Source organism: Staurois parvus, unplaced genomic scaffold, assembly GCF_062004578.1.
Source record: "Staurois parvus isolate SC_StPar_1 unplaced genomic scaffold, SC_StPar_1.0 ptg000412l, whole genome shotgun sequence".
Classification (NCBI taxonomy): domain Eukaryota; kingdom Metazoa; phylum Chordata; class Amphibia; order Anura; family Ranidae; genus Staurois; species Staurois parvus.
The window spans coordinates 1,235,670-1,247,880 of record NW_028318208.1 but is presented as its reverse complement, the minus strand read 5'-3'; the positions used below and the strand labels follow the sequence as shown (position 1 = coordinate 1,247,880).

Below are 12,211 nucleotides of genomic sequence, written 5' to 3'. Positions count from 1 at the left end.
AGGAGGCTTACTGTTTCCAGCAACAAACAATAACTGCAATAAAGACAAGTAGCGAAGAGAGACACTCAACCTATTTATTTCAAAAGTAAGGTTTCAGCATACTCCAAAGGTAATATTAAATTCCACCAACATTACCTGAGTCCCATTGGAGGAAGGGGGACCCCAGAAGCCACATCAGCTCTGCCTGAGCTTACCACACCAGCTCTGCCTGAGACGCTGCCAGCTCTATCTGGGACTATCACATCAGCTCTGTGTGAGTGTATGCTTCTCCTGTGTTATCTGACCTGTTTATGAACTGCCTCTTACCTCCCTGTTGGATTACAAATTGCTGTAGAGACTTTAACTTTGCCCACCGGGGCTGGACTACAAAGTTCTCCTGTGTTATCTGACCTGTTTATGAACTGCCTCTTACCTCCCTGTTGGATTACAAACTGCTGTAGAGACTTTAACTTTGCCCACCGGGGCTGAATTACAAAGTATTTTGGGCTCTCTCTCTGCGCTACTCCCCATTGAGTGACTGTTGTCTGTTTCAATAAAGCTTTAAGTGTTTGCCATCTGCCTTGTCTGTTCTGTCCAGCTTACCCTCCGTCACAGGCAGCCTTTCTCAACTTTTTTTTAACACAGAGGAACCCCATGAAATAACTTTCTGGGATGCTCATAACTACTGTACCTACAGCATGAGTGTTCAACCTGTGGCCCTCCAGGTGTTGCAGAACTACAAATCCCATGAGGCTTTGCAAGGCTGACAATTACAATCATGATTCCCAAAGGCAGAGGCATGATAAGACTTGTAGTTCCACAACACCTGGAGGGCCACAGGATGAGCACCCATGATCTACAGGGTACATTAGTGTAATGGTCACTGGTTGGATGCTCCTTACACCTGTGGTCATTGGGAAGAATCCCCACTTACAGATAGCTAAAAAGATCATTGATGTCAGGGGTCACTCATTAGTGTGATGGTCACTGGGTAGGATGCTCCCTACACCTGTGGTCGTTGGGAAGAATCCCCCCTTACAGCTGAAAAGATCATTGTTGTCATGGGTCACTCATCTGAGACCCAGACGTTGCTCATTGCTGAAGGAACCCCTAGCAACCTTTGAAGGAACCTTGGGAAAGCTTGCTACAGCCTCTAGCAGATTCTTTATGACCAACACAGTTCTGGAAGAGTAAGATGTTCACTCTCCCACCTTGTGCTGTGGTTCCATCCACCAGCCCCTACATCACTTCAGGGCACTACAGTACTTGTGTAGATGGATAGATAGCAGAGGACATAGGCTGTCAGCACATTGCTGCTGTTGCTGCAGAAGATCTCGATCAGAGCTACTTGAAGTTTCTCCACCGCCTGATACTGGAAGTCTGGTGCCTTGGCTATACCTAGTAGGAGGCATGGGCTCCGACTTTGGCAAGTTGTTTCACATCTTTTGAAAGCCACAGGCTTACAGACAGGAGCTTTTTAAATATGGTAAAAAAGTCCTGCAAGGTGGAAATCTAAGCAGTACCCTAGGAGCCAATCCAGGAATGCTGTGCCTGGTCCCATCTCCACCATCCACCGTGATGACATGCTGGGTAGAAGGAGTCACCACGCATGCTACTCTGAAATCTTACATATAAATCCCAGGTCTCTGTGGTGGTATTTTCTAACCAATTATTAAAAAAGTGTAAATGGATCTACTCACAAACGATATGACTGACAAGGCACATCAAAGTAACACAATCGATCTGTCCACTGCGCTACTTTAATGTGCCATGTCAGTCATATAGTTTGTAAGTAGAAAAACGTCCACTTTTTAAAACAAATGGTTTTAGGCTCCATGCACACTAGCGTTTTTTTAAGCTCCTAGAAGCTGTCGTGGGCATTATTTTTCTGCTCCTAGAAGCTAAATAGGGGTATCCTATGTGTCCGCGCAAGCTATTTTCAAGCTAGTAGCATTTTTCAAGTTTCAGCGTTTAGGAGCAGAAAAAAAATGTTTTGTTGAGTTTTTGGGAGTGTTTTTCAGGCAGAAAAAACGATGAACGCTCCTAAACACTACTAAAACACTCCTAACAGCTTTTTTCTAACATTTTGTTCCCTGCATGTACTGTAAAAATGCTATTAGGACACTAACGCTCCTAAAAAATGCTATTGCCAGCGTTTTTAATTCAGCATTTTTTCAGCTTAAAAAAACGCTAGTGTGCATGGAGCCTTAGAAATAATGCGCTAGGCTGGTACGCCCTCTCTTCTCTTGTGTCTTTCCAGCTGTCTTTGGGACATCCCTAGTCTAGGAGGGCAGCAAGGCGCTATGCACTTACATCTTCAGTTGTGAAGTGGATATGCAACAAGTACTAGCATTGGACCACACTCAGACTCATGCACATGGCAAGGGTAGAATATACACCTTCCAACCTAACCAAGCCTGCTAGGCCATACCCTCCACCATCCCAGCTATACAAAATACACAAACCAAATTTTTGGAGTCAAAATGGCCATAGCAGCCTTTTATTAACCAATCAATTATTTTAACATAGATAACATAACATTCCAAATTATAAACAGAGGAAAACGTGGTGGTCATTTGAGGGCCATAAACCCAACTTCACTTTTGCGGAAAACATTCCTTCAACTTAGGCCCCAGCCGCAACCCACCGGCTCGGGGACAATCTTACTTATCCCCAGCCGCAACACAGCGGCTCGGGGATAACCCTACTTATCCGCAGTGACCACCATTTTACCTATTCCGAGTTGACCCCTTATTAACTGGAATGTACCGAGGTCCCCATACCACTGATGGGTCCTGAATCTGTCTCCATACAGAATTCTTTCCTCCTCCAAAGTCCAACCACCGCCAAGACTGCCATGGCAATCCAAACCAAAGCATGAAGGGGAGGGAAGCTTCTTCTTCTTCCAAACTTCCTCTACTGGACTTCCTGAGGACAGACCCTCCTTTTCCTCCCTGGGAGGCCCCCCCCAACATCCCCCATCCAATAAGGTAAGCCTTTATCCCCAAAACTTCCTTCCCATAATTTAACCCTCTGCTGTCCCTCATGTCGACCCTGCGGTTATTTTTTTTTTGCTTCGGGCCTACCTGGAGGTGTTGTGTTTTATGTGATTTTACAACCAATGCTCAGCATTATACATTTCACAAAACTTGCTCAGTCATCTTTGTGCAATGTGTTTCCATAAAGCCTGACCGCTTAAGATTCAGTCTTTCCAGACTGTAATAACAAAGTTAAATACACTTGTGTTTACAGCTTGCATTGCGTTTACTGCCATGACAAAAGAAATGAGGTGATTTCTCATTCTGCTTTATAATAAAAGTGCTCCATACGCCTCATTTGAACTCCTCCTGCCAAGCGGAGATAGCTGCTTTGTTTTAACGTGCTTGAAAATTCATACTTGAGGATTATAGCCATGCATAATAAAGTATTCTCTTTTCTGCGCTTTTTAGAACGTTTGCTCCCCCCCCCCCCACACACACACCATACTTTCAAGTCTTATCCTTCTGACTGCAATGTATGTGGAAGATGATCGATCTTAAATTTTAAATATTACTTAGTTAATAACAGCACAAAGGGCAATTATCATTTGTATTCTTCTGCAAGCAGCTTTTATGTATTCAGCTAATTAAAGAGGTACTGTTTCTGATTACTCAGGGCACAGTGACATTGTGTGTCTAAAGCAGTGGTTCTCAACCTGTAGAACCTAAGGACTCACATTTGTCCTTGGTCATTAAGCCCGGCTTCACATTACGCCGTGCAGGACACAACATGTAATTCGCACAGGAATTGCACCGCATTTCTGTGCAAATGTCTATGCAGTGCGATTTGAGCCATACATTTTGTATCACCAAAAAGGTGCAGGACCCTTTTTTAAATCTGCACCTGAATCGCATTGTGAAAACACCCATGCGATGCAATTTCTGGCAATCGCATCGCATTTTGCAATCTCTTTTGGGTATCATTAATTTATCATTGACACCCGCACCAGATTGCATAATCGCAATGCGTTTGCAATGTGGTGCGAGAAACGCACAGGATTTGCAGCGTTTTCCGCACCGCATTGGTGTGAACCTGGGCTAAGTCACAAACCAAAAATAATTTGATTTCCAAAACATTATTTATTTCAGGTACTTATATAGCGCCGTCAATTTACGCAGTGCTTTACATATATATTGTACATTCACATCAGTCCCTAACCCTCAAGGGGTGTACAATCTAAGGTCCCTAACTTACATTCATACATACACATACTAGGGCCAATTTAGACAGGAGCCAGTTAACCTACCAGCATGTCTTTGGAGTGTGGGAGGAAACCAGAGTACCTGCAGGAAACCCACGCAGGCACAGGGAGAAAATGCAAACTCCAGGCAGGTGATGCTGTGGTTGGGATTCAAACCAATGACCAACGAATGCACTTTTTAAACTGTAAACAAACAGCTTCCTTCCAAAATGGATAGTGCAGTAATCACAGCACTAGAGATAATGAAAACGCTGTTGAGGTAAAAACTCCCTCCTGTGTGACTGGTTGGAAGGAAGTGCAGTCACATGTCACTTCCTCCCAGCGATGCCATGGAGGAATGAGCGTGAGCCCGTGGGACCGCTTTGTAAGTGCACCATACGCACCTCCTTAATGTGACCGGCTGGCCGCAATAATGCAAATATTAAGGCTGGCCGTAGTTGCGGTCCTGGCCATCTTAACATTTATATTAGTGTGCCTGGTGTTTTTGATAAGCTATGTTGTCAGGGCACCAGACGTTTTATTGGGACATTAGAGAGGCCAGGGGGACAATTGCCCCGCGGCCCAGCCCGCCACTGGTCGCAGCCCACTTTTGGCCCACTTAAGAAATGTGGATCTGTAAGATCCCCTAATTATACATTACCATTAATCTACTCCCTTTACTGTCTCTGCTGCAGCCAGCACCAGAATTGAATGTGTTACCTGTGTCAGAGACTAGGGGGAGCAGTGCTGCCCCCTCAAGGTCATGTGACAGTGTCTGGGCTGCACTGTCAATGGGAAGTATGCACCAGGTTTTCTATGCAGCAAAAGCAGAGGAAGGAGCACAGCTGGATCGCTGGTAATATGAGTATAATGGGGTGGGGGGGGCCCTTTAGAAAAATACACAATAACTTTGGCCTGAATATGCAAAGTGACAGTGTCTCTTTAAAGTGCGACTCCAGTAAATCAACTAAATACCGAGCTGTTTAACCTTTTGAAATCTTTAAAGTTCTGTTCAACCAATTACAACATTAACTTCCTCTTTGCATTAACTTCCTCCTCGATCCATTATGCTCAATCCGCAGATCCGAACCATCCTGCGGGGATCATTGGCATGCAACCTATACGGGGTGACACCGGACCCGCTCCACGAAAAGGTAAGTTGGAAAGAAAGCCGAAGATCCCTGCACGATGGATCGGATCTGCTGATTGAGCATAATGGATCGGAGTCTGATCCATTATGCTCAATCCGCAGATCTGATCCATTCTGTGGGGATTGTCGGAGGGGGTGTCACCAAGTGTTACCGCACCGGGTGACACCAACCCTAGTGACGCCTCTGCCCTGTAAACTATTTGATACAATTCTAATCCCAGCATTTGAAGTTTACAGCTTTCAATGCTGCTGTTTCTTCTCTTAGTTCTACTTCCATAAATTTCTGGTCTTCACAAGAGTTAATCGGACAGTGCAGTCTCCAGTGAGTCTGTTAGCTTGGAGAAGTGAGGGGGAGGAGGGAGGAGAAGGGGAGTGCCTTGCCATCCCAGACTATGGGGCTGCGTGTGTCTATTGATGCACACAGTGTAGAGAGATGCAACCTTAGTCCCCACATGCAAGAATGACTCCATAGGACCCTGCTAGGAAAAGGTGCAACCCTGAAACAGGAAACCTGGGGCAGTGTTGATGGCACCGGCTTAAACTGGAACATAGGTAAGGAATAAAAGATGTAGAAGCTACACACACAGTAATTAAATCAGTCGTTGAAAGTGCTTAAAAAAATGAGGGTTCATTTTAAATAGTGTGAGACTAACAGCACTGCAAAGTAATAAAGGTTTGATTGGCTCGCTAGTGAGAAATCATCAGCAACAGGATCTCTAAACAGACCACCAACACGTTCCTACAGAATACAGTAGGGAAAATAATTATTTGATCCCCTGCAGAATTTGTACGTTTGCCCACTTGCAAAGAAATGAAAGGTCTAAAATTTTTATCATAGGTGTATTTTAAATGATAGAGACAGAATATCAACCAAAAAATCCAGAAAAAAACACGATACAAATGTTATAATTGAGTTGCAGTTCAGTGAGTAAAATAAGTATTTGATCCCCTACCAACAAACAATGATTCTGGCTCCCACAGACTGGCTATGTGCTCATGTGGTACACAGATTAGTTCTGTCAATGTAAGAAGGTGCTCCTAACAACAACTTGTTATGTGTATAAAAGACACCTGTCCACAGAAATTATTTCTTCCATTCAAACCTCACCACCATGGGCAAAAGAGCTGTCAGGGACAAGATTGTAGACCTGCACAAGGCTGGAATGGGCTACAAGACCATCAGCAAGAAGCTTGGTGAGAAGGAGACAACTGTTGGAGCGATTATTTGCAAATGGAAGAAGTACAAAATAACCATCAATCGCCCTTGGTCTGGAGCCCCATGCCAGACTTCGCCTCATGGGGTAAAGATGATCATGAGAAAAGTGAGGGATCAGCCCAGAACTACACATGAGGAGCTTGTGAATGATCTCAAGGAAACTGGGACCACAGACGCCAAACAAATCATTGGTAACATAAAATGCCACCATGAACTGAAATCCTGCAGCGCCCGCAAGGTCCCCCTCCTCAAGAAGGCACATATACAGGCCTGTCTGAAGTTTGCCAATGAACATCTACAGGATTCAGAGAAGGATTGGGAGAAAGTGCTGTGGTTAGATGAGACCAAAATTGAACCTTTTGGCATTAACTCGACTCACGGTGTTTGGAGGAAGAAAAATGCTGACTATGACCCTAAGAACACCATCCCTACAGTCAAGCACAGAGGTTGAAACATTATTCTTTGGGGCTTTTTCTCTGCTAAAAAGTACAGGCTGACTTTGCCACATTGAGGGGCCAATGGACGGGGGCCATGTATTGTAAAATCTTGGATGAGAACCTTCTTTCCTCAGCCAGAACACTGAAGATGGGTTATGTATGGGTCTTCAAGCATGACAATGACCCAAAACATACCGCCAAGGCAACATAAAAGCGGCTCAAGAAGAAGCACATTAAGGTCCTGGAGTGGCCTAGGCAGTCTCCAGACCTTAATCTTATAGAAGATTTATTGAGGGAGCTGAAACTTTGAGTTGCCAGGTGACAGCCAAAAAACCCTAAAGATTTAGAGAAGATCTGTGGATGAGTGGACCAAAATCCCTCCTGAGATGTGTTCAACCTGGTAACAAACTACAAAAAATGTCTTACCTCTGTGTTTGCAAACAAGGGTTTTTCCATCAAGTACTAAGTCACATTTTGCTTGGGGATCAAATGCTTATTTTGATAAAAATTATAGACCCTTCATTTCTTTGTAAGTGGGGAAACGTACAAAATCGTCAGGGGATCAAATAATTATGTTTCCCTACTGTAATTCCATTGCTGGCTGCATTGCTGCAGAACCAAGGGAACAGAGACCTCATGACACATTCTTCTGGCACGATCTTGGGGAACAGTCCAACTTCATGAGATGATGATCTTGCAAGGAACCGGAGTGTCCTCTTGCAAGATCTGGCCTGCTTTGCATTATCTGGGAATCTTTATGGAGGGATGATGATGTTAAACCTATCAATGTAGAAGACAGGGGTAAGGCAAAAAAATACAAGTTTTTTTTATACAGGCAAGTTTTGGACCTACTATCAGTTGAGAACTAATACAGGGCGAAGGAGCTTGAACAGTATATACTGACCTTGCTTTGCCTTGCAAGGACTATCTTATATGGTTGACGAGTTGGGCTCTGGTGCAACTTGTAATGCAATTTGACAGTTCTAAATCGCATGACAAGTCGTATCCTATTGTCAGCATTGCAACCGTTCAAATCTATTTTGAAAACAGTTGCTGCACTATTTTCGGGGATTTCAGGTGCGACTTGCATTGACATCTGTGCATGAAGTCGCACAGATGTCAGGCAAGTCACATATGAAATTGCACCGGGTCTGTGGCTTTGAAATCACACTACTTAAAGTGAAGTAGCGCAACTTCAATGTCACATTTGGTGTGAATCGGGGCTTAGAGTGACATTGATATTGAAATGTAACATTCCAAAGCTACTCACCACATCATAGTGTCCATGCTGAGCCGCCTGGTGTAAAGGGATCTGTCCCTCATCCGACGGGATGTTCACAGCAGAGCCCGACTTTAGCAGTAACTTCATTGGCTCCTTCTTGCCCTGCCAGGCAGCATAATGGAGAGGGCGCATCCCTAGAGAGAACAACCTACCGATCAGCCATTGTGAGGTCTTTCTGCTCATCACAATACAGACAGTATATCACATGATGTCACTTAACCACTTAAACTGAATCTGAGAAACATTATCTAGACAGGTGTCAAGCTTAGCTATGTAAATGCAATCTCTTGCTATGTAAATTCTACAAAATAATTAAAAAGCCTTAAAGTGCACATTTGGTCTCGAAAGAAATGGTTAAAAGACGTAGCTTCCATTCATGATTTCTTTTAGTTATAAAAGTTACATTGCAAGTTTTCCTAAAACTTTTTTTGTTCTGGATAATGTGAGGAAGAATTAGAAACCCTGTCCATTTTTTTTTTTTTACTGAATTCAGGGTCCTATTATGGTTGCCACACACATATCGATATGATCACGCAATTAATCATTTAGGGCTTGTTCACACTTGACTAAATTTCTAACTCTTCAAAAACGCCCCTATAGCATTAGACAGGCGTTAATGAGCTTCAAATGGAGAAACAGAAAAAGGGCGCACCGACCTAGTGCTTTATCGTTTAAAATAATTTATTAAAGAAACAAAAATAGGTATCATACTCACAATGGACATAATAACACAGGCATGTCAAACTGAACAAGACGTATGATCCAAACAACATCTGAATCCATACGATGGAACCCTGGATGACCAACTGGCTAACACGTTTCGAGGACACAACCTCTTCCTCAGAGCTGAGCAGGTTGGCTCTGAGGAAGAGGTTATGTCCTCGAAACGCGTTAGCCAGTTGGTCATCCAGGGTTCCATCGTATGGACTCAGATGTTGTTTGGATCATACGTCTTGTTCAGTTTGACATGCCTGTGTTATTATGTCCATTGTGAGTATGATACCTATTTTTGTTTCTTTAATAAATTATTTTAAACGATAATGCTCTAGGTCGATGCGCCCTTTTTCTGTTTCTCCATTTGTATCCAGTGTATTCGGACCACCCCGGTCTGTTGAGGGCAGCAAGCAGTGCATATTCCAGAAAATTCCAGAACATTCCTATTGGGTCTACTGAGTCCTTTCCTAGCGCAGGAGTAAAGTGTTTGTTGTGTTAATGAGCTTCAGTATGGGCATTCTACAAGCGTTAAAAGCGCTCCCCAAACACCCTATGCGCAGTTTGGTGGCATTTTACAAGCGTTAAAACCGCACTGCAAACGTCTATAATAAACTCTAGGGGTATTAACACCCTGCCAGGCGTTTGAGGAGCGTCACCATAGACTTGAATGGGAGGATTTGAAAGGCTTCACAGTTTACTATGCTTCAGTTATGAATGAATACAGTGAGTGATCAGTACCAATCACTCACTGTGTTCACTTAGAAAAGGAAAGGCCTGTAAATTACATATTTACCAGCCCCTTACCCGCTCTCCATCCTGAAGATCCCCCTATGTGCCTGTAGCTGCAGCTGGCGGGAGAGGAAAGGATGGAGGCCGACAGCACTATGGGGGGAGGGCATGCAGGGGGAACCAGGCAGTGGGGGGGGGGAGTGGGTATGGGAGGGATCCCATAGTGCTCAGTGCAGGGGAGGGGGAAATCGATTTTTTGTGGCTCACCCTGCAGCACCTGATTGCCGGAGGGATGGAACAGGAAATGCCAGCTGCTGCAGCGAGAGCCACAAAAGATTGATTCCAGCTATTCCCCCCCCCTTCCCACACTAATCACCTTCTCAAAACACATGTGATAACCCCTGCTCGGGAGGCGCTGCACTTGGGACCCCTGGGCAGTTCCCTGGAATGCCCATTGTGCACTTAGACAGCCCTGGGGCAAACCTTGGTGAAGCTTACAGTTGCCCGTGTTTTTAGTTTCACTTTGTCGGCAGGTAGGTACACTGTAAAGGGTTATCCAGCCTTATCTCACCTTTATTATCTTTAATATCCACGGCAGCCTGGGCCTCCAGGAGCAGAGAGATGAGTTCAGTGTTCCCGATGAGAGCAGCATGGTGCAGAGCTGAAAACCTAAAAGACACAATAATCTCCGTTATGTTGCTGGTATTGATCGTGAGTCTACTCTACAGCCAGCTGTGAGGATTCAGATGACAAACACTAGCCAAATCCCTACTTCTCCCTATGCCTATAAAATGGGACTGAATTCTGCACAAGACAGAGGCACTCCAATCAAAAGGTTTACGTTGGAATTCAAAATGCTGTTATGAGAACAAATTACACCACAACACTACATGCATTGCTTCAATTTACCCTAGCATCAGATATAACTGTTAATGTTCAAGCCCAGGTATATCATTTAAATGTACCAATGCAAAGGGCCCTCCACCCAGCTGCATGGGTTAAATGCTTGTATGACTGGGAAGGCTGGGGGATGGAGGGGGGAGCACAAAATACCCTTTTCCTTGATCTCCCAGTAGTTAGCACTCTACTCCGCTGTTTGATACTTTGGGTTGTGAGTTGGCCCTTGCTGTCTTCTTTTACACTGTACATGATGACGTGGGAGAGCTGCAACCGACCAGGAAGTGAAGCAGCTTCAGGGGACCGGATGCATGCCAAAATGAGCATCTAACCCATGTGCGGGGGACCATATTGCATGGGTACGTTTAAAAAGCATCCCCAGGATGGGCTTTAACCTCCCTAGCAGTCTGATTATGTCAGTATTTCTGTGCTCAAAGCGGTACATTTTTTTGCATGGAAATATGTTGGTTTTTTTATTGTAGGCCTGTAATTCTTAGGAATAACTCACTGAAATCTGTCCGAACAAGAGTCTAGCAAACATTTTAAACACAAAATCATAAATAATAATATTAGAAAAAATAATAATAATATAATAATAATAAATTTAGTTAACTAATATAATCAAACCAAAAACACAGAAATTTGAAATATAGCGCCAAGTTTGCACATCACTGAGCTCAGTCGCAGAATCGTTTTCAGTATCTGATGATGAATTTCCCCCACGAATCATTATCACTCAATTCTGCAAGTGGTTCTGATTTACTATCGCTGTTCTCTAGCTGATCTAAAACCGCTTTTGACCTAAAGGGAAACTTTTTGGACGCCATGGACTTTTCTAAGTTTCCAGGCAGAAAGAACAGTCAAAATGCAGGCAGGGCGCCAGACAAAGCACTCGGGACAAAATGTATGTGAAATGGTTTGATATAGTAATGTTTTACTATGTGATTTTAGTGTATTGAGTGAATGTCACTTTTTAAATTTTTGAATTTCCCGCCAGTTCCATTCCCGGTGCGTCCCGTACGGTCTGACGCTCGCAGGGAACGGAACCTGGAAGACAGATGCCGGCATCCGCAGGAGGAGATGGCCGGGGACGCTGCAGGAGGGACATCGCGGGAGCGCAGGACAAAGTAAGTGCTGGAGGGATCCCTGAGCAACGCTGCAGTGTAATCCTGAGTCTAGCTCGAGGTTACCGCTTTTGGTACTGAAACTTTACCCCGAGCTACACTCAGGAATACCTCCAGGGAGGTTAAGCAAATCCATATTCAGTACAATGTGTTACAGTTACCCACTGTAAAGATTTCTTTGAAATGCCATCTGATGGTGCCATCTTTGTTCAGGCATTTACTTCTTGAACTAGAATGCTGGTTCAGAGATGATGCAATAATGTAAATCCAGGTGCCTGTGCACTTCTGGATTGTATTCACAAATGTTTGACACAGTAGATTTTATGGGCATAAAGCCCATCTCATCTGGGTGGATCACCTCAGCAGTTACTTTGGATAACTTAATTGGCAGCCTTTTAGTTAGTAGCTTGTTATCACCTGACAGCAGGGATATTGGGCAGTAGGATTCACATAGGGAGGTATGT

The 12,211-nt window shown here is 44.1% G+C and overlaps 1 protein-coding gene across 4 annotated transcripts in view; it reads right to left on the bottom strand.

The window, feature by feature from the left end:
* Window positions 1-12,211, bottom strand: part of CASKIN1 (CASK interacting protein 1) — a 384,147-nt gene that overhangs the window by 101,783 nt on the left and 270,153 nt on the right. For all 4 annotated transcript variants that reach the window (XM_089686801.1, XM_089686798.1, XM_089686800.1 and 1 more), the window contains exons 3-4: window positions 10,298-10,395; window positions 8,272-8,417 (exon numbers count right to left, since the gene is read on the bottom strand). In XM_089686801.1, the coding sequence (XP_089542927.1) occupies window positions 8,272-8,417; window positions 10,298-10,395 (244 nt within the window). The remainder of the gene's footprint in view (window positions 1-8,271; window positions 8,418-10,297; window positions 10,396-12,211) is intronic.